Raw genomic sequence first — 23,029 nt, 5'->3', positions numbered from 1 at the left:
TTATGCATTTTTACTCACACACTTGATTTTTTTTTTTTTTTTTTTTTTAATTGCGGTGCGAGAAATTTGCTCTCAAAACTTTGCGTGATTAAGACCCAGAAATACATTCGTATTGTCGATGTCTCATCGTACTCACGCGATATTACACCCATGCGTTGTGGGAAACTACTGCAGGACGAGGTTTGGCGTCAGCAGCTTTAGAAATATGCATAAATAACACTTATGTTCCAGTGTTTGTAACCAAAACTTTTTTTTTTTTTTGGTTTGTTTTTTTGCCTCCAAAGCAGCTCAGTTTGTTTCAGTGGAAAAAAAAAAAAAAAAACTCAAGTCTGCTGCCGACAATGGGAAAGAACAGGAGTGCACCGACGGGTAGCAACCATATAAATAATCTAATGTAGTTTTAATCTGGAAATTTTGACACAAACCGAAAAATAAATGACACATTTCTGAAAAGGAGCGTAAACCTGAATCTTAAAAACGACCCGGTTCTTTAGAAAATACCATCAGAGACGGGTTTTTTTTTTAATCAGGATTCATGTCCGCCCCGAGCGTCTGCGTTTTTAACTTCCTTCCTTCGTAACAAAATGATATCAAGTTGATGAATAAAGGTCAAATATTAAACACTCAATATATTTTTTACATTAAAAAAAAAAAAACGATCTATAAAGCGTCTGCAGTAAGGACTGATCCCAAAACGGTGAGCATAAGATTTTTGTAAACGTTTTTCCTTTGGCTTCGATTTCATGTGGAGTTTGGCATTGGCTTGTTCGCGCAGCTCCGAGTGTCGGCGAAGAGCCCGAAGGTGGGCGGCAAACCCGAACCGGGGCGCTTTAAATCCCACAATGCCACCCGGTAAGAGCTTTTCTTAAGCTCGGCCTCGGGTCGGTGGCAAGTTCAACTCAAAACGTAGAAATTCTTTACTTTGTACAGTGCAAAAAAACAAAAACAAAACAAACAAAAATATATATATATATTTTTTGATACCAAAAAGTTAAAACACGTAATCCATAAATGTGAGAAAAACAGCGAGAGTTAAGAGATAGGTCCACGTCACACTGCGTGAATTAACCGATTAAAGTGCTCAAAAGAAGAAGAGTGACTAACGACAAAAAAAAAAAAAAAAAAACGAAGCCCGGCTGAAAGAAGATAAATAAAAGCCGCGCCGAGTGTTTCCAAGGATACGTCGGCGGGGGAGCGGCCGTCGTTCGGAGAGGAGTCGCGGCACGTTCGCCAAGCTTTCGCAAGGCAGCTCGTGGGGGAAAGAAAAAAGAAAAAAGCTCAGTCGCTCAGAGGTTCAAGGGCTCCACTCATCATCTGCTTTAATGTAGCTTTTATATATATATATATATATATATATATATATATATATTTATATATATATAATATATATATATATAAATATATAATATATTTATATATAGATAAATATATTTATATATATATTTATATATATAAAACAGGATTTTAAGAGGAGGAAAAAAAATACTGCGTTTTGAAAGGAGAGTTGAAGCGGAAATGAAAGAAAACTCGTATGAAAAAATAAAATAAAAAGGAGGCGAGTCGTCTCCGGGTTGGCAACTCTTTTGTTCCGTCGCTCACAGAGAAGCAGTTTTGTTGTTGTTGTTGTTGTTTTGTTTTAGCCGGGCCGACTCGTACCGCGGCCGCGAGGAGAGGAGCGACGTCGACACGTTCACGGCACACGTCGGTCCGCGCGAGGTCGCCGGATTCAGAGGCGCGCGACGACAGCTTTCTGAGTGGGGAGTTTGCCTCCTGGACGAAAAGAGACAAATGTTATAAAACGTTATCAAAAAATAAAATAAATAAAAAAAAACACATTGCGAAATCCCTGTCGGGTGTTGTTGTTTTTTTTTTTTTTTGCCTCCGACTGGCAGCTCTGTTTCTCACCCAGAGTGTCTTCCAGCGAGTTCACCATCACCTCGTTGACCTTCAAAGTCCCCTGCTCCGCTTCGCTGAAGTGAAAACACCATCGGTTACTTTCAGCGCGAAGAAAAACACGAGCCGGCGTTTACGCTCACCGCAGAACGGCAGCTTATGTGGTTTCTTTTATTAAAACGTAGTAAAAAAAAAAATTAATTAAATTCTCGGAGCAGACGTTGCCGATGAAGTGTTTAAAATGTCGTCATTAAATCAGGAGATCCGAACTATCTCCGCGGTTAAACACCACGAGAGGTAAAGTGACCGGACGTTACCGTTTTAGGTCAATCAAAGCGAACGGGGACACACGGGTGATAAAAACCAACATACCCTTTGAGTTTCCGTACAGCTCCAAGTCTCAACAAAGCTGCCAGAATGTTCTTCTGGAGGTCCGACGACAACACCTCAGTGTACTTTAGCCTACCTGGATCACACACACACACACACACACACACACACACACACACACACACACACACACACACACACACACTTAGACGGAGGTAAAAACACAGGCAGATATATCTTAAAAGCAAAACTTGGGAGAGATGAAAACCTGTGAGGAGATGTTTGACGATGAACTTCCTGACGGCAGGAATGAAATGCTTTTCTGTCAGACCGTCTGTCGCCTCCTCACACAGGAACCTACACACCACCTGCGCACACACACACACACACACACACACATTATGGCTGATGATGTGCTAACAGCACCCTCTAGTGGACAGCTGGTCACAGTACTTCAGTATTTCCAATGCAGCAAGAATTAAAAACAATCGTGTGTTTTAATTCATGTACAGAATGTGTATGTTTACCGACACACTAACTCAAATAAACTTTAGATGTAGTTATGAACGGAAATACATCAAAAAATATTGGAAATGAATCCGTCTGGTGCCACAAATCAACGATGTATTTTTATTGATTTTTTTTTTTTAAATTTTGATGAAATGACGGAATGTACATGCGGCATTTAGATTACATTTCTAGATTCTTACATTTAAGTTGACAAAAGAGTCAAAGACGTCCTTTCTAGAAGATGAAAAAAAAATGGGTCTGAAACTAAACATCGAGAACTTTATTCGACTTTACGAAGCAACGCCGACTGAATGATGAACGGTTAATTCCAACGAGTCTAAACACAGGATGCGTTGTATACCAACTGCACTGTGTGCGTCTCCCTCACCTGGTATCCTTGCAAGAAGGGATCCAGCAGGCCGGTGAGGAAGGCCAGAGTCCGGTGTCCTCTCTCCGTGACCAGAACCTCCTGCTGGTTGATCTGCATCGCGCCGGTCTTCACCAGCAGGTAACAGGCCTCCTCGAAGTCCTGCGAGTCACGCTACAGTCAATTTATTTCATACGACATTTTTTTTTTTTTTTTTAAAGGTTTCGCCGAGTACGAAATTCGGTTCCTCCTTCCTTCACCTGGACTGTAGCTCCGGGAACGAGGATGAACTCGTTGCAAAGCATGTTTCTCAGAAAGCTGAAGGTGTTGTAGACTTCCTCTGGAAAAACACACACACACACAAAAACCAGGTAAGTACTTGAATAACTTAATGTCTGCATGACGGCAGGCTTTCTAATGGGAATACGCTGAAAAAGCAGAACGAGCTCAGTCGGCACATAATTATGTGGCAGTGCTTTTATTTCCGGAAATTATTATTATTTTTTTTTTAAAGTTGCAAAAAAAAACAATTTGAATCCCGTTGTCTGTTACACGATTCAAAATATATCCGTCCAACGACATAAAACGCTGACGCTTCAAACTTGGCTCCACAGTATGGACTGAGCAGCAGAGGGAGCGTCGGGTCTCACGTTTGTGGTTGGAGGCGGCGGCGTGGACGGCGGCGGCGAGCAGCGCCGGTCGCACGAAGACGTGCAGCGCCTGGTTCCTGTAGGAGGCGCAAGAGAGTACGACCACCGCCCGGCTCAGGAGCTCCTCTTCCGGAGTCACGGCACCGCGAGGCCGTCCCGGTCCCGCTTCTTCTCCTTCTCCTCCTCCTCCTCCTCCTCCTGCTGCATGACAAGGATCATCGTGATGAAGTTTGTAGATACGGTAGGTTTTTTTTTTTTTAGAAGCGAACAGAAGGTTTTTATTTTGTTGTTGTTCCCTGAAGTGTCATCGCAAACACAAATGTGAAGGTAAGAAAAAAAACAAAAAAAAACGAACCTTGTTCCGACGCCAGCTGGACTCGTCCCTCGGAGATCCTCAGCAGACCTCGATGAAGGGACAGACTGGAGGAAACCACCTCGGAGGGAGGGACGTGGTCTGGAAGGAGGGAAAGAAGAGTCAGAACAGAACTGGATCCGGAAGAGGAAGAGGAAGAGGAAGAAGAAGAAGAAGAAGGTTTTAATATCGTACTGTACCGGGCCAGTGCAGGAAAGCTCCGTACTGCCTGGAGACGTCCCGGAGCCACACGGCTTGTTCGGTCAGCTCGTCCAGCGCCACCCCCGCCTGGTTCTGGTTCTGGTGGTGGTTTTGGAGCAGCAGGGTGGCCAGGAGAACCCACGGCTTCAGGACCATGTTCTCCTCCTGGGCCCGCACCAGCCTGTAGGCCGAGTCGTTCACGAAGCTGTGGACGTCGTCGCCGGGCCTCCGCGGGACGTGTCTGGAAAAAGAAAAGAAAAAAAAAAAGCTCAAAGTCGGAGCGGGGTTTTTTTTTTGTGGAAGTTAAACCTTCAACCGTAACGAGGAAAGATCATCTTTTGATGCTTTTTACCGGGTTTTTTAAAAGGGTTTTTAAATGCGAGGATTAAGGGGGACAAAAGACAGCTTTGATTCTATGTTTCGCTTTTCTTCTGGGACCGTTTCCTGCAGAGGAGCCCGCAACTCATAATCTGCTAGTTCGGAGCGGTTTGGAGCAGGAGGTGACCATATTTGGACGAGCCGGGGGGGGGGGGATCTGATTGGAAGCCCGGAGATACCACGTCCCGCCCCGCGATAGCTGGAACCTGACTGCACCACAGGCCTGTCAATCAAACAGACACGCCCCCAAAAACACAGCTTATTGACGAACGACGGAATTATTTTTCAGACGGACCGCCAGAAAACGGATAAGAAGAAGCGACTTTAGCTAACAACACCTCTAGTGGCACTCGGTGGTATTGCATTTTTTCCGACCCGGAAGCCACGTCCATATTTGACATTCGGTGTGCGGATAAGAGTGTAAATTAGATTCGATCTGATGTTGGCATGTCGCACCTCGGTATCAGGTTGAACTGGCCGCGGTCGACTCTGCCCTGAGCTAAACTCCTGACGGACACGGGTTGACCGAAGTACACGTGGATGCTTCCGTAGTCTTCGCTCAGGACTTTTCTGGCTTTAAAGAGGCCCTGCAACGGAGACGTGGACAAAAAAAAAAAAAGAGATTTACAACAAGACACCATCAGAACACATTCTCACTCGCCAGCTTGATTAGCCCGTAGGCTAACTAATCATTTAGTTTGTTCTTCGGAATAAAAGTCCATCAAAAAAACAAAAACAAGGAAACTTCCTCTTTGGAGTAGAAAAGTCTGCTGGTTTATACTTTCAGAATAAATGACTTTCTGCAAACTTTTTTTTTCTTTACAGATTTTCTCTTCACGTTATGTAAAAAGTCAAGATGTTTAAGTGACGTACGGAAGTGGACTCTTTGGGCTTCGGGACGCCCAGCATCTCTCTGGCGTACAGCGCCTCCTCCAGGATCCTCTCGTAGCTGATGCTGACGGGGACCAAGCTGACGTCGAACACTTCGCCCTTCAGGAACGGATCCATCACGATGCTCATCAGACCTGAGAGGAGGAAACAAAGAGAAAGATCAACTTTTTTTTTTTTTTTAAACTATAAAAAATAGTTTCAATATAGTAAAAGAAAAAAAAAAAGGTTCAAATAGGTCGTATCGCGCAAAAATGGGAAGTTTTCAGAACTGTGTTGTCAGAAACGTCCTCGCTGCGGTTCACAGGCTGATGTTTTAATAAAAAGCTGCACCGACAGAGACGCTATAAACAATACTTAGTCAAAACTCCACGGACTCCGTACGAGAAACTGGAGGGCTTTTAATTTGAAAATGGACACAGGAAGTTGTAGCATTTAGCCGACTGGCGGTGACGTACTGGGAGTTTAAATTGCTGGTCCCACTGTCGCAGTCCAGTCAATGACACCGGTATCTGACTGTAAATCGATAAGATACAAGTTTGTTTTTCTACGTGAGCCCAGAACAGTTTCTGGGTTCTTGATCTTGTTCCTTACCCAACTTTGGCGTCAACGATTTGCACGTTCGGCTTCTGGTTCCCTCCAGAAAAAATTCCACCGGTGCAAATCCATTCTGAAAAAACAAACAAAAAACAGATCCTATTAAGAACAAAAATGGGAACAACGAATGTTATTCCCCGTCCTGATACTAAAAAAAAATAAAATAAAGCAGTATCATCACCTTGAGTATGGTCTTGACGTACTCGGAGAAGACGGCCCAGTACAGTTTGTCTCCGCCGAACGACCTTCGGATAAAGAAGGCTCCGGACATTCGCAGCATCTCTCCCACAAACTTCATCGACATGAAATCTGCAGGGAAACACTGACTGTCAGTTATACTCGATCCATAGATCCAGGAAGGCGTTTATTATAATCTTCTGAGCCCCGCCCCCCCTCCCCTCCCCACACACACACACTTTATTTCTTTTCTATATTTGTAAATGTTCCTTTATATCTGTTTTTATGTGAAACAACTGCGTATCATTTTCTTGCTGTAAAGCACTTTTAAGCTGCATTTCTTGCGTGAAAAGGTGCCTTGCAAATAAAGTTTGTCGTTATTATTATTATTATTATAATATCGGCAGACATGTTGTCAGACTTGAAAACTTTTATCTATAGAACATAATGCAGAAAAAAAAAAAAAAAAAAAAAAAGATGCTTGAAATGAATTACAAGCCGTTTAATTTGTCGTTGTATTTTTACCAACGGGGAACGCCACCAGACTCCATTAACAAAAACGGTCGTTTTACTTGGCGGAACACAGGATGACTCTGGTGCTGCTTCAAACAGCTTATTGTCCGAGCTTAAGCACGTTATTTCAGATCTAACCTGACACTTAAAAACTCCCACAAAAACACGAGCAAACCAAACGATTGAGGCAAGCAGACTCCTGCGTACTACGCGGCAAAAAAAAAAAAAATCTAGTATTGTTCAGGCTCTGATGAAAACAAGTATAACTGATACACATGATGCAAACAACAACAACAACAACAACTGTACAGTATAAGCTCGTACGAGTGTACCTAACAAACCGGTGGCTCCCTTTGCTTACCCATGCCGGCGGCGATGACGGGCAGAGCCAGGTCGTACGTGTACAGGATGTACGACATCAGCAGGAAGTCCATGTAGCTGCGGTGACTCGGTAAGAGGACGACCGGGTGTTCGTGAATGGCCTGCTGGAGCTGACGGCACCGTGTAAACACAGGTTAGAGGTGTAGGTGTAGGGGGTGTGTGTGTGTGTGTGTGTGTGTGTGTGTGTGTGTGTGTGTGTTATGTACTCACTCTCTGGATGCCCTCCTCGTTGACGCAGATGCTCCTGAACAAAGTCTTGAAGAGTTTGCTGAGGGCGAAGGCGAAGAAGCGGACGGTGCTGAGCTGCAGGCGGTGAGCCATCTCCTCCAAGATGTCCGACGCCTCGCCGTGGACCTCGTGCGGAGTCATGCCCGTCTCCTTGGAAACCTTCATCAGATATATATATATATATTTTTTTTAATTAATTAATTAATTTTTTAAATATATGTACGCGTCTTTAAACCCTCCATATCGCAATTTGTGTGTAAACTTCGGGAGTTGTAGTTTGTCAGCTGCGTTCAGGAAGTGTGGGAATATTTCAAAATAAAATTGGAAACCATTTCGCTTCTCCCCCTTGAAAACTTGCGTTCGTAATCATCTTTTTTCCAAATACAGGGGGGAAAAAAATTCGTGACTAAATTGAAAACTAATCCTTTCAGCTGCATAGAGAGGATAAAAAAATAAAAAAATAAAGTCGGACAAAGCTTCTTTTACAAACTCTTGTTTACTCCAAGGAGAGCCGACACGGAAATCATCATTCACAGGTAACCGACCTGCCATTTTCTAGACGTGAAACACCGCGACCGCTTTCCACACCGAACGGATGCGGCTAGAAAACAAACCAGAAAAAGTAATTTACCTGATGGACGACGTAGCGCAGCTGATCCGAGTGCAGCACCAGGCTCTTCAGCTCGCCGGCTTTGCAGGGAGTCACTCCTTTGTAGAGGACGGGCGCGTAACACCGGAGGGCGTATCTCAGGTCGCTGGAGCTCCTCCTCTCCTCCAGGATGTCTTCGAAGTCGTCTCTTTTCTTCAGCATGGGGTCTCTGTGCTATTTAGAAAAAAGAAAGTGACTCTCTATTAGAAACAAGCCTTATTTTTTCTTTATTTTTTTTTTTGTTGCAGTTCTAAGGTTGCTTATCATTAATATACATTTTTTTTTTTTTTTTTGTCTCAGTGACTGAAGCCAGAATCGGAGGGAATATGTTCACTTTTTTTTTTTTTTTCTAAAAAAGGAAGTGAGTGCAAATCTCGGACAGGTTCAAACGTGCTGGTCGAAATCTGAGCCGAATCAAATTTGATGTCAACCGACCAAAAACAAAAAAAAAAAAAAAGAAGAAAAAAAAAAAAGCGCTTCCAGTATCCGTCAGGCTTCTTTAAATGTTTAATCTTTTAACCAGCGGTCTAAACCATCGCAGAAATCACTACTAACTCTCGTATCAAGTCTGACAACCGTATTTCAACTCGTTTTTTTTTTTTATTATTATTATTATTATTTTTAATTCTTCCTCAGTCTTCCTTTGTCATTTTCCATCTTTGTGAAGTCTCTTCATTTTTAAATTCCTCTGACAACTCTTGTGAAGCCGCGCGGACAGACGACAACACGTGCGTCTGATAAAGTGAGAAAGTTCTGATGTTCACGGATCATTTTATAATCATCGGCTACAAACTGGACAGTCTGGAAAAGGTGGTGGAGAGGAGGACGCTGAGCAAACTATTGTCCATATTGGATAATCCTGACCACCCTCTCCACCACCTGCTGCAGGGACAGAGGAGGACGTTCTCCAAAAGACTCCTCCAGCTCCGCTGTCACAAGGACAGAGACAGGAGATCACTCCTGATGCAGGAGATCATTCCTGCCAACCGCAATAAGACTGTACAATAACTCACCTCTGGCAAAATCCATCACACAACAATAACACTGTTGACTGTGTTTCTTGGTTGTTTGTATATAATATATATAGATATATTCTGTACTGTATATATACTGTGCATTTTATATTTTATATTTTTTTTACTGCTATTTTACTGCTATTTTATTGCTTTCTATTATTATCTTATTGCTTCTGTAGCGAAAAAATTTCCCCTCGGGGATTAATAAAGTAACTACCTAACCTAACCTAAACACATTCATGCAATTAGGATAATTGAAAATCAAATATCTTCTCCAATGATTACAGGGTTTCCTAACTAGCGCGTTCACTTTTCGTCGCATTGAGTTTCTACTTTGAGTTCTGTATTTTCAATTTAATCTCTGTAAAGTCGGTTTTATATTGTTCATAAGAGGAACTGATCTATTTGTCAACTTAGGAAATAATGCAATTATTAACAGGAGATATCATTTTGAATCATCTGACATTGATAAGGTCCATTGTTTACTGTAAATGTGTACAGTACTTTTACAGCAGCCTATTTCATTGCATTATATATTTAGCTTTCTTCTGATTAAAGGTGCAACACAAACAAAACTGCAGTTTCCTTGAGTAGATGTTTATTTTCCACCGCAGTAAGAAAAAAACAAAAAAAACAGTTAGCTGCAGATTTGCACACAAACCAAACATATAGCTGCCTTATAATTAAAAGTATTTTTTATTTTATTTGATGTGTGTTTCGAAGCTGCTGTTAAGGATGAATTCAGGCAGCAGTCACCTGTTGAAAAAAAACTGAATATTGGGGAAAAAAATAAAGTATAAATGGCAGAAAAAAATAAAAGTGTTTTGAAAGTAGTTAACGACCCAAATAAATAAATAAAATGAAAAATAAAAAGTGTTTTGAAAGTAGTTAACGACCCAAATAAATAAATAAATAAATAAAATAAAAAAATAAAAAGTGTGTTGAAAGTAGTTAACGACCCAAAAAATAAATAAATAAAATAAAAAATAAAAAGTGTGTTGAAAGTAGTTAACGACCCAAAAAAACAAATAAATAAATAAAATAAAAAAATAAAAAGTGTGTTGAAAGTAGTTAACGACCCAAAAAAACAAATAAATAAATAATATAAAAAAATAAAAAGTGTGTTGAAAGTAGTTAACGACCCAAAAAATTAAAAAAAAATTAAAAAAATATAAAAAGTGTGTTGAAAGTAGTTAACGACCCAAAAAATTAAATAAATAAAATAAAAAATAAAAAGTGTGTTGAAAGTAGTTAACGACCCAAAAAATTAAATAAATAAAATAAAAAATAAAAAGTATGTTGAAAGTAGTTAACGACCCAAAAAATTAAATAAATGAAATAAAAAATAAAAAGTATGTTGAAAGTAGTTAACGACCCAAAAACAAAAACAAAATTTAAAAAAAAAAAAAAGTGTTGAAAGTAGTTAACGACCCAAAAAATAAATAAAAAAAAATAAAAAGTGTGTTGAAAGCAAAAAACGACCAAAAAAAATAAATAAAGTGTGTTGAAAGTAGTTAACGACCCAAAAACAAAAAAAAAATTTAAAAAAAAAAAAGTGTTGAAAGCAGTTAACGACCAAAAAAATAAATAAATAAAATGAAAAATAAAAAGTGTGTTGAAAGCAGTTAACGACCCAAAAAACTAAATAAATAAATAAAATAAAATAAAATAAAAACGTACTGAAGTCAGAATAAACCGATAAAAACAAAGTTATATGGGATACGACGCGATGCATCGTTCACGCCAGACAGTTAGCTTAGCACGAGCATTACGTACCGAGTAACCGCCTCCGGACGCCATTATGATCCTCCTCGTCCCGCTTCACCAAACACGCGGAGACTCTTCATCCAGGTGACGTTTCCACGCGCTCGAGCGGTCGTCCGCGTCCGGTGCTCGTGCTCTCGGTATTTAAAACATATCGCAGCCGGTAACGAGCACCGGGGGAGACGGCTGCGAGCGCACGTGGGCGTGTTTAGAAACCGGCACTTCCGCGAAGACGCTTCCTGTAGAAACGTCCGTACGGTGGCCGCGAAGGAAGTTGTCGTTTTGGGTTGTTGTTTTTTTTTTTCCCCCCACGTGTGTTTACGCTCTCTCGTGTTCACGTTCATATTTAGTTTTATTCTTCACTTATCCCGCGTGTGGTTTTTTTTTGTTTTGTTTTTCTTGAAAATGAGCTCCAGGTCAAACGGAAGAGAGGACGAAGTGTTTCTGGAAAACGTCCTGGACGAACTGTACGACTTTGGTAAGCGGAGTTAGCCAGTTAGCTCATGTTAGCCGCTTTAAAAGGCTAATATTGCGTCCGTAACTGTCGTTTTTATATATATTTATTTTATTTATTTTTGTTTTACAGGAGTCTACCGGCACGAAATAAAACCGCACACAAATGTCTTCGGTGTGTTACGTTACGTCTCAATTATTGTTGATGATCAGCTGTCTCTCGATTATTTGATTTATTTTTGCACAAATTAAAAACACGAGATTTTTACCAAAAAAAAAATACTTTTTTTTAAAAAAATTTACACCAAAAAAAACCGAGTATGTTAAAAATGTACAGTTATAGAAAAAACAAAGTTTGCATCATAAATATCGCTACGTAGAAATAATGTAAACAAATAACAGAATATAGGTCACAACAATCACAGCAAATAAAATAAAATAAAGTCAATATGATGGCAAATGAAGGTACATCTACCTTAATCTGATGGTGATATCAAATTGTCTGATAATAAAGGTCAAACGAATCTGGGTCATTTTATCCCAGCAGGACTTGACAGGTGATATTATTCACGTTCAGGGTGACGTAAGTAAACATGATGTGTTTTGTAGATGGAGATCAACAACAAACGATCATTAATTCAGCTCCACGACCTTCTCGAACAGTTTCAAATTAAAACATTATCATCTCTGTAAGTGCGTCATTTTTATTGCAGGATTGTCGCGTCGGCTTGCTTTTTAGTTTTCGCTCTGCGTTCCCGACAAAGTAGAAACCGGTCGATCACCCCGTCGTTACCGTAAATGCTTGGACTCTGTACTACAATCAGATTTAACTCGTGCTCGTGTTGTTGACCGATGACGCAGGATCGGGACCAAAACAGAAGTCCCAGAAGAAGAAAAAGCGGAAAAGATGCGCTGAAGATGAAGATGAAGATGAAGGTGAAGAGCTCCCTCCGGTGGAGGAACTCGGCAGCGAAGACGACGGAGCGGAACGCCGACGGCCGAAGGCCGAGCGAACAGGCGGGACGATTGAGATGTTAACAACTTTTTACGCTCTCGTTTTGGATTTGAATGTACCTGTTAAATTCGTCCCGTCTCTCCTTCAGGTCCAAACATCCGGCAGGTGAACCGGGTGGAAGTCGTCACGTTTCAGGACCCGAGAAAGAGAACGAAAACCGAGCAGACGCCAACCGCCAACAAAAAGCCTGTAAGTCTCTTTTTTTTTTTTTTTTTTTTTAAGTACAAATTTACTCATTTAAGTCACGACGTGGTTTTTTTTTCTCTGTTGGATTAATCGTGTTTGTTCTTATAAAACTACAATGGATAAAACCAGCGTCAGCGATAGAAAACTCAAAAGCCCGTTAAAAACAATTCGATTCTGATTCGCTACGAAGGATTTTGTCCGTCTGCGTTATATAATATTAATGTTATAGTATTAAGTTGCAGCTCAGTCATTGGACGCGCTTCCGTCGTAGTAAATTACATCAAAACCAGCGGAGCAGATTTTGACTCCGAAAGTCATTTTTGTTTATGTTAATCAGAATTACAGCACTTAGATGAGCACTGGGTTTGGTTTTTTTTTTCTTTCTCCCCTTGAATAATGTCATTAAAATAATTTTGTGATAAATTCACGGCATTATGGGCTTAGCTGATAACTTAATTTGACAAAAAGCTCTCCGTTTCTGACCAAATAAAATGAGTAGAAAGAGGTGTGACGAATATCCTCTTCAACACGCGAAGCAATTCATTTAATTAGAAAACTCTTGGCGTCAGCACAAGCTGTTCAAATTCATTTTCCAACTTGTATATTTGTGTCAGCACCTTTTTAATCGTTGACACTTGTTTTCACATTTACATTTTTTTTTTTTTTATAAATAAATAAACGCCCCGTGCGACCTCCAGCCGACCTTCTCTGTTTTGGTTCCTCTCGTCACATCTTCTTGTCTCCTCTCGTCACTTCAAGGCCCTTCAGATCGCGGAGAAGAACCAAAGCGACCAGCCGGAAGAAATCGATTTGGAAAAGGTGATGATTTTATTTTGTTTTTATTTTTTAATCGCCGTTAACTCGATCTCGCTGCCCGGATGTTGTCGCTGAATTCAATTTAACGTTAACGGCGTCGCCGGCAGGCTCGTCTGGAGGTCCACCGGTTTGGGATCACGGGTTACAAGAAGGAGCAGCAGCGCGTTTTTGAACAGGACAGAGCGGTGATGCTGGGAGCCAGAGTAAGAAAAACAACAACAAAAAACATTTCTATGAGGTTCTTCTGTAGTTCAGGTTTTTTGTTTTTGTTTTTTAATAACCAAATGACAAAAACTTTCAACTTAATTTCCAGCCTCTGAAGAAAAACTACGTCAACTACAAGGAGCTGCAGCAGCAAATCAAAGACAGGAAGGAGAAAGCGAAGGAGGTTCAGCCGGTAAAACCCGAACCTTCAGTCGGTACTTCCAGAAAGTTTCTTTTTTTTAAATTTTTTTTTCCGGTTTTAATTGTAAACCTGCTTCATTTCCTCTGTAGGACCTGAAGAAGAAGAAGAAGAAGCCGAATGTTCAACGGTGAGTGACTCCCGACATTTCTGAAGATACTTTAGGATTTAATGAAGTAGAGAAAATGAATCCGTAAGAGAAACTTGCATTTAATTTAGAAAACGTAAGGCTGAAACCAAAATTTAGCCTTGTGAAATGGAAACCCTCATTTAGGAGCGCCCTCTGCTGGTTAGTGGCGGTAAGAACACAGCCAGGAGCTTCAAATCTTAAAACTAAGGAAATTGGGACACCACTTGGTGCGTCAACAGTAGCCGCAATTCTCCGAAGTTAATTATTAATAAGTTTGTAAGTCTCGGTAATTTCAATATTAAATTTGTGGAAATATACAGTGTGGTGACAAAACTGCGTATCTCAAAGAATCAGCTATTAAAAGCTTAAAAACAAGATTTAATTTAATCTGTTTGAACCAGAAAAAAAAAAACGTGATTATCCCAAAACTGCACTTTCAGATTACAAAAATATTCTTGAAAAAAAAATGTTTTTAATTTATTTTATGGACTATTTTTTTTGTGCTATTTTGCTTCACGTTTTGTTCGACTACTCCGTTTGGAGTCCGCAGCCGGTCGTTCCTCGGTGTCCTCGACTCTCTACGTTATTAAAATAATTGTATATAATTGTCGTTATCGAAGGAGTTCTTAAGGGCAGAATTCATCCTACATTTGCGAATATTCACCATAAAGTTCGGCCAGAAATCCAGCGTCCTTCTTCACGACCGGCAGATTTCCAAGACTTGTTTTGTTGAATCTCTGGTTGAAACCTGCAGCTTATTATTATTATTTTTTTTTTGCATTTCCACCAGAGACAAGAAGAAGACGGCGTCCTCGGCCCCCTCGGGTCAGGTGGGCCGCTTCAAGAACGGCATGCTGATCCTCAGCTCCAAGGAGATCCAGAACATCAAAGGCAAAAAGCGGCGACGGTGAGGTCTTCACTTCGGGGGTTCGACGTTAATGGACGAGTTAAATATCGAGTGGCGAAGTTGAAGAGGACCGAATGGGGCGATGGAAAGGTCCTCAACGTTTTGTGTTTGTTTTTTGTTTTTTTGTAGGTGAACGATGGAAAAATCTCAGCGGGGCCAGACGAAGAATTTGTGTTCGGCGACTCGTCCTGAATGCATCGGACGTGAAGACATCAGACGGGAAGTGGAAACGGGAAGAAAACAAAATGTCGGAGAGATGGGATCACCGGTGGAACGTCAAACGCACAAAACAAATCATATTCCATCACAGTTAATTTATTTTTGTTTTTATAAATGACCAAAAAAAAACAAAATAAAAAAAAATAAAAAATAAAAAGGAGACATTTTTCATTTTCTTGTGTTTTACACTGAAGTTTTTAAAAGTATGCAGGTACATTTCTCATATACAAACCATGTAGTCGTACAAAACCTTTACATTGGCGGGGGAGGGAGGGGAAAGGGAGGGGGGGCGAGGGACGGGGGATACACACAGGAGGAAATACAAAAAAATGTAAATAAATAAAAGTACACACGAGTCCTGGCAGAAGTTTTCATGAAGAAACACACATACGAACACGAGAAAGCATGTCGGTCTTGCAAATGCAGTTGTTGTTGTTTTCCTTCTCCTGTTATAAACCCCTAAACGTGAAAGTCGACAGGGTTTTTGTTTTGTTGTGTTTTTTTTGGTGATGAAACGAGACCTTTTGATTTGATCTGGCAGTGTGCGGCTGGGTGAGGTCACAACTTCTCACGCCGGTTCCCCTTGAAGCAGCTTTTTTCACGTTATTAGCTGAAAAACGAACTTAAAAAAAGACGAGCACGAGGGAATTTGAAGCTTATCTGCGGCGCGTCGTATTCTGAGGATATTTCATAGGCGGCAAGACTTTTTTTTTATTTATTTTTTTGAATACCTGCAACCCTTCAAACCACAAACTGTTACTATTACCATTTAACTTTTAAACTAAAGAGGGCAATATACAAAAGAAAATAAATATATCTACAGACTTTATGGAGTAAATGAGTTTTTTTTTTTCTTTTTTCCTCTGCCGTTTTTTGTTGTTGTTTTTTTTAAGTTAAATGGCTCACAACAGCAGTGACGTGCTTTTTTTTTTTTTTTCCCCAGCACCATATTGTCGAAGTTGAAATTCATAAAATATGTCACATTCATGGGTGGGTAAGTGTGGGGTAAAGGGTCATGCCGTACAAGCACATCTAGACGGGAGTGGCTTCAACGTGACTCATTTTAAACGCGAGTTTTTGTTTGTTTTTCCGTCACAAAATTGTTTTTAAAGAGAGAGAGAGAGAGAGAAAAAAAAAGATTTAACCCAATTTTACCGCCGTCTTGACTCTCGCAGACATGCAACCAGAAGGAAAACATCTTTCGTTACCCTGGTTACACGATAGGTGTTTCCAACGCTGCTCGTTGGCCTGAAATTTATTCCCGGTTAAAGCGAAAGTCGACCCGAGGGCGAGTTTCTCTTCTCGGTGCGTGGCGGGTCGGAGCCGGGCGGCCGGCAGGAGAAAAAAAAAAAAAAAAAAGCTTCGCTCGATTACGAAAAAAAAATGTAGCCCTTAGGTGGAAGCTGGCAGTCTGATGTATTTCTTTCTGGGTTTGTGGAAACTGCTTTTAAAATTGGGCTTTTACACTATAATGATGCATTCAGGTCATATAGGAAAGATGGTACACTTAGTGCTAAAAAAAAAAAAAAAGTTGGTAGATCACGTACAGATCATGTAAATAAAATGATTTGTTATTTGGATTTTATTGTCGTGATTTATTGTCTTTAAAACTGCAGGTTGCTTTTTTGGCCACTTGGGGGAGGCAGGAACAAACTAGTTGCTTGGGATGCATCAAGCAGACACCCGGTGCATCATCATCATCAGTGTTCGTGCAAAAGTCACGTTTCTGCCTTCACCCATCTCTCCCTCTCCCCTCCTCTCCCCCAACAAAATGAACTGAAGCCAAACATTCACCGTTTCAGCTCTATTTCTGGTCCTACCCAGACAAATGTCTGGTGTGTCGGTGTTAAATCCCCCTAAAAATACTTTTGAGTGAACAAAAAAAACAGCTAAATTAAGGGCTTTCGCAAAAAACAACAAAAAAAAAAAAAAGCTGAAAGGTGCTAAAACGGAGCTGACATCAACCACAGTCTGACGATGAAGCTCTTCCACACGAATTGAAATAAGAATATAGATTATGGCTGCTTGAAGATCATCTTTCCCAAATAATTTGAATACAGCATCAAGTCATCTCATCTCAAAGCCTCGATTTATTGTTCTTCAGTAGTATTTTTTTTCCTTTCATTAAAAAGAAACACACCATAAACGCAAGTAAACAAAACATTTAAAGATATTTCCTTTGTTTACAACTCTAAATTACTTGAAAATAGACACAATAATTTCCAGTAAAATAAAAGCAGTTCTTTACTGTATTTCTGTTCATTCATATGGCATATTTAAATTATAGTTTGCATTGAATTGTTTTTTTCTTTTTAGAAAAAATAGGGGTGTAAGTAGGATATAACTCAACATATATAAAAAGCTTTGAATGTAAATGACTGCTATTTTATGTCCCTGATTAAATGTTTGAACAGCACGAGATATTTACGATTTAAATGAAAATAAGACGACATTTCTTTACAAAGTCAATGATTAAACGATATGAAAAACACAACTGGTTTCATATGCATCAGCAGGATTTTTGTTTGGGAAAAATTTTGCCTCCGTCTTGTGGTTGCCGCCGTTCGCCAGCAGGGGGCGAGCTGCCACAGCGGTCGGCTTTAACGTCACTCGTTTGCGAAGACAACAAAACGGTTTCACTATTTACAGTACAGCTTCAGATAGTTTGTAAACTTGTTCGACGTTTAAATCCATGCTTAATATCCCACGTCGTTATCGCTATTTACAGTTTGTGGATTTCCATTCACGCATGATTTTTGTATGGCAGGTCGGTCGACCGAACACTTGTAACGACGTCGCTCTCACGCTCACATTATAGGGAATGGAAATATTTAAGATAATGTCAAAATCCGAGGTTACAATTAACTTGAAATGAATTTTAAAAAATAAACAAAACTTCTACTTTCTCTGCTGCATGAAGCGATAAAACATACGCGTTGTTGTTGTTGTTGTTTGTTTTTTTTAATAAGCGTACGTCCGAAGTCACAGTGGGTCTGGTTGAAGCTACTCGTCCTCTACGGGCCGCCGTATCCGATCCCTGATGAAAAATGTAGCAGCGAACTGTAGCTTTGCCCGACGTGACCTTTTGAAGATCACTCGACGCCCGGAAAGCATCGGAGGGATGAGGAAGCGGAGTGACGTAACCACGAGAGACAACCACCACTTTTTCCTCACCTACTTTCTCACGTGTTACAGTTAGAAAGTTCGCATGAAGAAATCAATAAATCAATAGATAGAAATGTGAGCATTTGGCTCAAGTTTCGTTTTCGTTTCGGCGTTTTCGATGGAGGTGGAGAGATTGACGTCGAGTCTGCGGAGCCGGGGAGAAGCTGCAGGGAGAAGCTGCTCACAAACCTGTTTCTGTTCAACAGGACGAGATGCGAGTTGTTTTTAGGAGTTTTTGGAAACCAGATCAACACAAGGAACTCACTGAGTCGAAACGAACGTGTGATCCAATCTGCTCAGACCACATTCGGAGGTGGTCCAGGGCACATGTGACCACATTTGGTTTTTGTTTTTTGTTTGTTTTACATAGTGAACACAAATGCGTCCTGGGCCTCGCACAGTTCATTTATCCGCCGCAGCGCAGAGCCCGACCCTCTCACGCTCGCTGGAGGAATTAAATCGCTTTCACCGATGTGACCCGAGTCTTGACGGTTCAGATTGTAAATTACAAAATGGAGTTCCTTTTTCCTCGCGTCTCTTTACGTGATCACGTGTGTATTTATCAGATGTACGTGATCATTCCCGTACAGAGCGGCGAAGTGAGATCCGATCAAGAGTGATCACGCTAGAAAATGCACAAAAAAAAACAAAAAAAAAAAAAAGGGTGTTTTCAGAAGTGTTCACTTTTCTTTTAACCGAGTTCAAAGCATAAAATTTGCTGTTATCATCTCAGGGAGTTTTCCCTTTTGTTTTTTGTTTTTTTTATTCCACCACTGCAAATGGTAGATTACAATCTTACCAGAAACTCACGAGTGACTTAATTTAGCTTTTAAAGACAAACCAAAAAAAAAAACCCAAAAAAAGGCACCGAAATGTAACACTTAAGATTTGAAATGAGCTCCTCTTCAGTGACTCCCCGGCTCCGTAGATGTGTTTCATTTCTGACCATCGACCAACCTCAGTATCAACAACAGTATCAAACCACCTTCGTGCCACTTTGCACGAGACAGTTGATCAACGAGGGAAGCTTCGATGACTTTAAGATGGCTGTCAGATTTCCTTCCCACAGATAAGAAATAATTTCTCCTTTAAACTAAACGAGAAGGTTAAAAAAAAAAAAAAACAAGAGAGATGGCAGCCACGACTCGGATAAAAAACAAAAAAGCGTGCGGAGAGACTTTTTAAATATGTCGTGTGTGAAGCAAACCGTCGGTGCCACTGCACAGCTCCGACTAAACACTGCCTTCATCTGGTTTTTAGCTCGCAGGCTGTAAAAGCACCTGAGAGTGAAGCAGAGCAGCAACAAACATGGCTGAATCATTCCTCTCTGTTGTTTTTTTTTTCTTTCTTTCTTTTTCCACCTCTTAAAAGCACCACGTTGCTGTAGAGCTTTTAAAAAAAAGAAGAAAAAAATCGGTGTAAATTTCTGGTTTTCATGTTTTTTTTTTTTTTTTTTTTAGCTCTAAATTATTTTACAGCACAGTGTTAGAAGTCCTCTGTCAGCATGTTGATGGGTTTTGGTCTCGGGCTTTCGGGGAGAATTATTTATTTTTTTCGGCTCAATTTTCCTTCGTTTTAAAAAATGACAGGAAGTGAAATAATAATAGTGACATTAAAAAAATAATAAAAAAAAAAGTAGGGCCGTTCACGGGCAACTCCGGTCATCTCCGCGGCGACGATCGTCGCACGTACAGCCAATCAGAAGTCAGATTCATTCCCTTACGTCCGGGGGGAGAAGGTGGGGGGGGGGCGACCTTGAGCTCCGCGTGGGTGTGAAGTGAGGCGGCGTGTGACATCGTTGGTTCGGCATCCAGGGCGCGGGGATGGGAGGGGGGGGAGGAGGAGGAAGGGAGGAGCTCTTACTGTTTGATATTCTTTGGCACCTCCAGGCCCGTCAGTAAGGTCACCTGAAGTGGACAAACGAGAGCGAACACCCCCGATGAGATCATCGCGGAGGACGGACGACACACACACGAAGGAAACAAGAAAAAAACAAAAAAACACAGCCGGGAAACGCTCGAGTATTTTATATATATATATTTCACTTTAAAAAGTGACGCTTTTGATCGTTTAAAAGCTTTCGGGAAGGCAGTATTTACCGCAAAAAACAAAAAAACCTCTTGAGATCACACGCATGATAACGAGTTGGGTAATGTTCACTTAAGGTTAACGCGCCCGCGGTGAACGCTCAAATCCGGGGGAGCGCGTTTGATGACTGATCTGAGCTTTAGGAATTCAAACGGAGCGAATTTAGGAAAAACTTTTGTGCTTGAAAAAATGCATCAGCTGGATTTTTTATTTTTTTTTTATGTTAGAATGATTCGCTCCAGCAGCTCTGCAGCTTTGAAGTTGTTGGTTGCCTTAACGTGACCGTGTGTCTGTGGTGTAATGCTATAACTGTAACACGTCTCTTCTGAAAGAGGCATCGCTCCTCCCCGTTTTTATTTCTTCCGATTTTTAATTTTTTTTTTTTGCGTGATTTCACGATCTCGCTATTTTGCATATGCGAGAAAAAAAAACAAAAAAAACATGATTTGACAAGTTGAGTGATGATCCAATCTGACTGGTGACACGACTGCGGCAACAACAACAATACTCGCCATTTAATGGCTGCTGAAATCTACCACGTATTTTCATGGTGGAAAACTAAGAGGAGAAATTATGATTGACATTTAGGTGGATTCACGTGCTGTATGTTGGAAATCAAGGGAGAATAAATGCTGCACAAGCAGAATATAATGAATACCTGCCCCGTGACTGATGTTTGGAACGGCTGTTTATCAGTCAATCAGTCAAACTTTATTCATATAGCACCTTTTAAACAAATCAAATGCCATTTAAAGGGCTTCGCAAGCAGTAATCAAAATATAGGCTGTTTCTATTCAACAGTTTTGTCTACAACATTTTAGAACAAACTGAAAAATTACTCTCAAAAGTTCTCGGTTTAACCAAAACTGAAGAATATTCAGTTTAAAGTGACACGAAACAAAGCAAAAGGAGTAAAAATCCTTCACATTTGAAATGCAGGAAATGTTGATAAACTAATTAGACGAACTATTTCAAGCTGAATTTGCAATATTTGATCATCTATGTAGTGTGACATGAATTTAATATGAACCCACAAGTCACACAGTTCAGTTTAAACTGAAGTTTACATCATAAACTTCCATGTTTGTCGCGCGCGCGCGCGCGCACACACACACACACACACACACACACACACACACACACACACACACACACACACACACACACACACACACACACACACACACACACACACACACACACACACACACACACACACCGACCTGCACGTTTCTGTTGAGGCTGACGGCCGGCACGAAGACGCCGTCCAGGTTCTCGAAGGCGGTCGGCCCGTGCTGCTCCTTGTTGATGTAGAACGTCAGAGTGTGTTTGGTCAGATCCAGCAGGACGCCCACGGACGAGCCCTTCATGATGCCGCCCTCCGCCCTGCGCACGCACACACACACACACACACACACACACACACACACACACACACACACACACACACACACACACACACACACACACACACACACACACACACACACACAATGACAAAAAAAAAACATGATGTAACGTAAACAAAAACCATCACTAAACCTGCAACAGATACCAAATGCTGTTGAAATTCTCTGTTTTAACTGTAAAAAAAAAAAAAAAAACACTAAAAAAAACGTCGAAGTCTCCCGTCGTCTCCTGCCGCTCCCCCGCTGGGCTTGCTCGTCCGTTCGTCGGCATGGCGACGAGCCCGCGGGGTCCCGCCGCCATCCGGCGTATCCGTAGCTACCCCTCGGACGCGTGAGATTCAATGCGGGAAGATCACAAAGCGAGAGAAGAGACACCTTGCAACGTCTTTCCGTTGACAACAAATGTTCATGGGTTAGTTAACGAGATTTGAACGAGGCCGATTTATCTGTGTTGATAAATCATGTTTTATAGATCAGTAACATTGGGCGACATTTTTAAATACAACTTCAGCGAGCGCCCGGTTTTGACAAATCCACTCAGCAGGTATTTTTTTCTCTTCACTTCACGAATCGTCGTATAATCCTTCAAAGGATTAGGTCGCACCTGCCAGGATGGAACAAATTACACCTTAAATCATTCTTACAGGTTTATGCAGTCCAGTAATCCCCATCATAAGTCCCTTCAGACATTTTATTTTTGGTTTACTTTTAATTAATAATTGGCTAAATGTAAAAAAAAAAAAAAAAAAAACAACAGCCGACTTCAGGGCTTTTTTGGATTTAAAGCAATTCATTATTATATTCTCGTGACTTTCTATAACACACTATCAGGTCTGCGGGTGTGAACGTTCAAGTCATTTACGACTAGATTTAAGTCCACGTGTTTTACAGTGTTGCTGTGAGAAGATAGAAACGCACAAAACTGAGGCAGGTGCAAAACAAAAGCTGAATTTTAACACGAATTAAGGTTTCAGATATTAAAAAAAAAAGAAGTAACGAGACGGTAAAAATCACACTTTAGGGAGCTGAAACAAAAAAAACGCTAAAAAGTAACGTGAAAACTAAAACGCGAAGACTGAGACGCTAACGAGAAAAGAGACAAATCAACAGCAGAAGGATGCGGATTTACAGAGAAACTGAAATCACAACCGGCACTAAGAGAAGGGGAGCAAACGGGCTAAATGTACCAGGGAGAGGGGGACAATGAGGGACAGCTGAAAGTAGCCGGAGCGACGGAAAACGCGAGGGCAGAAAGTGAAGTAACAGAAACACGAAGATGTGAAAAATTACAAAAACAGACAGACAACACTGTTAAAAACAACGAAAGCGGTGTCGGAGGAACAG

The 23,029-nt window shown here is 40.8% G+C and overlaps 3 protein-coding genes across 6 annotated transcripts in view; 1 reads left to right on the top strand and 2 right to left on the bottom strand.

Annotated features, from left to right (window-relative positions):
• Positions 1–738: 738 nt before the first annotated feature.
• Positions 739–11,130, bottom strand: gnpat (glyceronephosphate O-acyltransferase). 4 transcript variants are annotated; one of them, XR_011312251.1, is made up of 18 exons: positions 10,907–11,130; positions 8,097–8,288; positions 7,448–7,624; positions 7,218–7,347; positions 6,348–6,475; positions 6,164–6,239; positions 5,555–5,706; positions 5,138–5,268; positions 4,303–4,544; positions 4,106–4,204; positions 3,751–3,951; positions 3,361–3,440; positions 3,122–3,262; positions 2,492–2,591; positions 2,266–2,359; positions 1,906–1,970; positions 1,657–1,770; positions 739–1,249 (listed from the first exon to the last, which is right to left on the bottom strand). XR_011312251.1 is itself a non-coding variant. In XM_069724224.1 (17 exons), exons 1-17 carry the CDS (start codon positions 10,928–10,930, stop codon positions 1,727–1,729), a joined length of 2,076 nt encoding a protein of 691 aa, XP_069580325.1. In that variant the 5' UTR covers positions 10,931–11,130; the 3' UTR covers positions 1,457–1,726. The 4 variants fall into 4 exon arrangements, 3 of the variants coding, with proteins under 3 accessions (XP_069580325.1, XP_069580326.1, XP_069580327.1); XM_069724224.1 differs by lacking the exon at positions 739–1,249 and having other exon boundaries at positions 1,457–1,770; XM_069724225.1 differs by lacking the exon at positions 739–1,249 and having other exon boundaries at positions 1,457–1,770; positions 3,751–3,948.
• Positions 11,131–11,142: 12 nt separating this feature from the next.
• Positions 11,143–15,015, top strand: fsaf1 (40S small subunit processome assembly factor 1). Its single transcript, XM_069724228.1, has 9 exons — positions 11,143–11,372; positions 12,209–12,364; positions 12,451–12,551; positions 13,308–13,367; positions 13,472–13,567; positions 13,678–13,761; positions 13,860–13,897; positions 14,688–14,804; positions 14,934–15,015. Exons 1-9 carry the CDS (start codon positions 11,300–11,302, stop codon positions 14,935–14,937), a joined length of 729 nt encoding a protein of 242 aa, XP_069580329.1. The 5' UTR covers positions 11,143–11,299; the 3' UTR covers positions 14,938–15,015.
• Positions 15,016–19,269: 4,254 nt separating this feature from the next.
• The window catches only part of LOC138636281 (tripartite motif-containing protein 67), a 50,788-nt gene continuing 47,028 nt past the window's right edge, over positions 19,270–23,029 (bottom strand). The window contains 2 exon segments of the mRNA XM_069724221.1: positions 19,270–20,095; positions 21,500–21,662. Coding sequence (XP_069580322.1) covers positions 20,048–20,095; positions 21,500–21,662 — 211 coding nt within the window. The 3' untranslated portion in view covers positions 19,270–20,047.

Source organism: Brachyistius frenatus, unplaced genomic scaffold, assembly GCF_029030835.1.
Source record: "Brachyistius frenatus isolate BFR_SWC_R1_liver_20210118 unplaced genomic scaffold, ASM2903083v1 Contig_365, whole genome shotgun sequence".
Taxonomy (NCBI): Eukaryota; Metazoa; Chordata; class Actinopteri; family Embiotocidae; genus Brachyistius; species Brachyistius frenatus.
The sequence above is the reverse complement of the archived record's forward strand: the minus strand, read 5'-3'. Positions and strand labels throughout refer to the sequence as shown.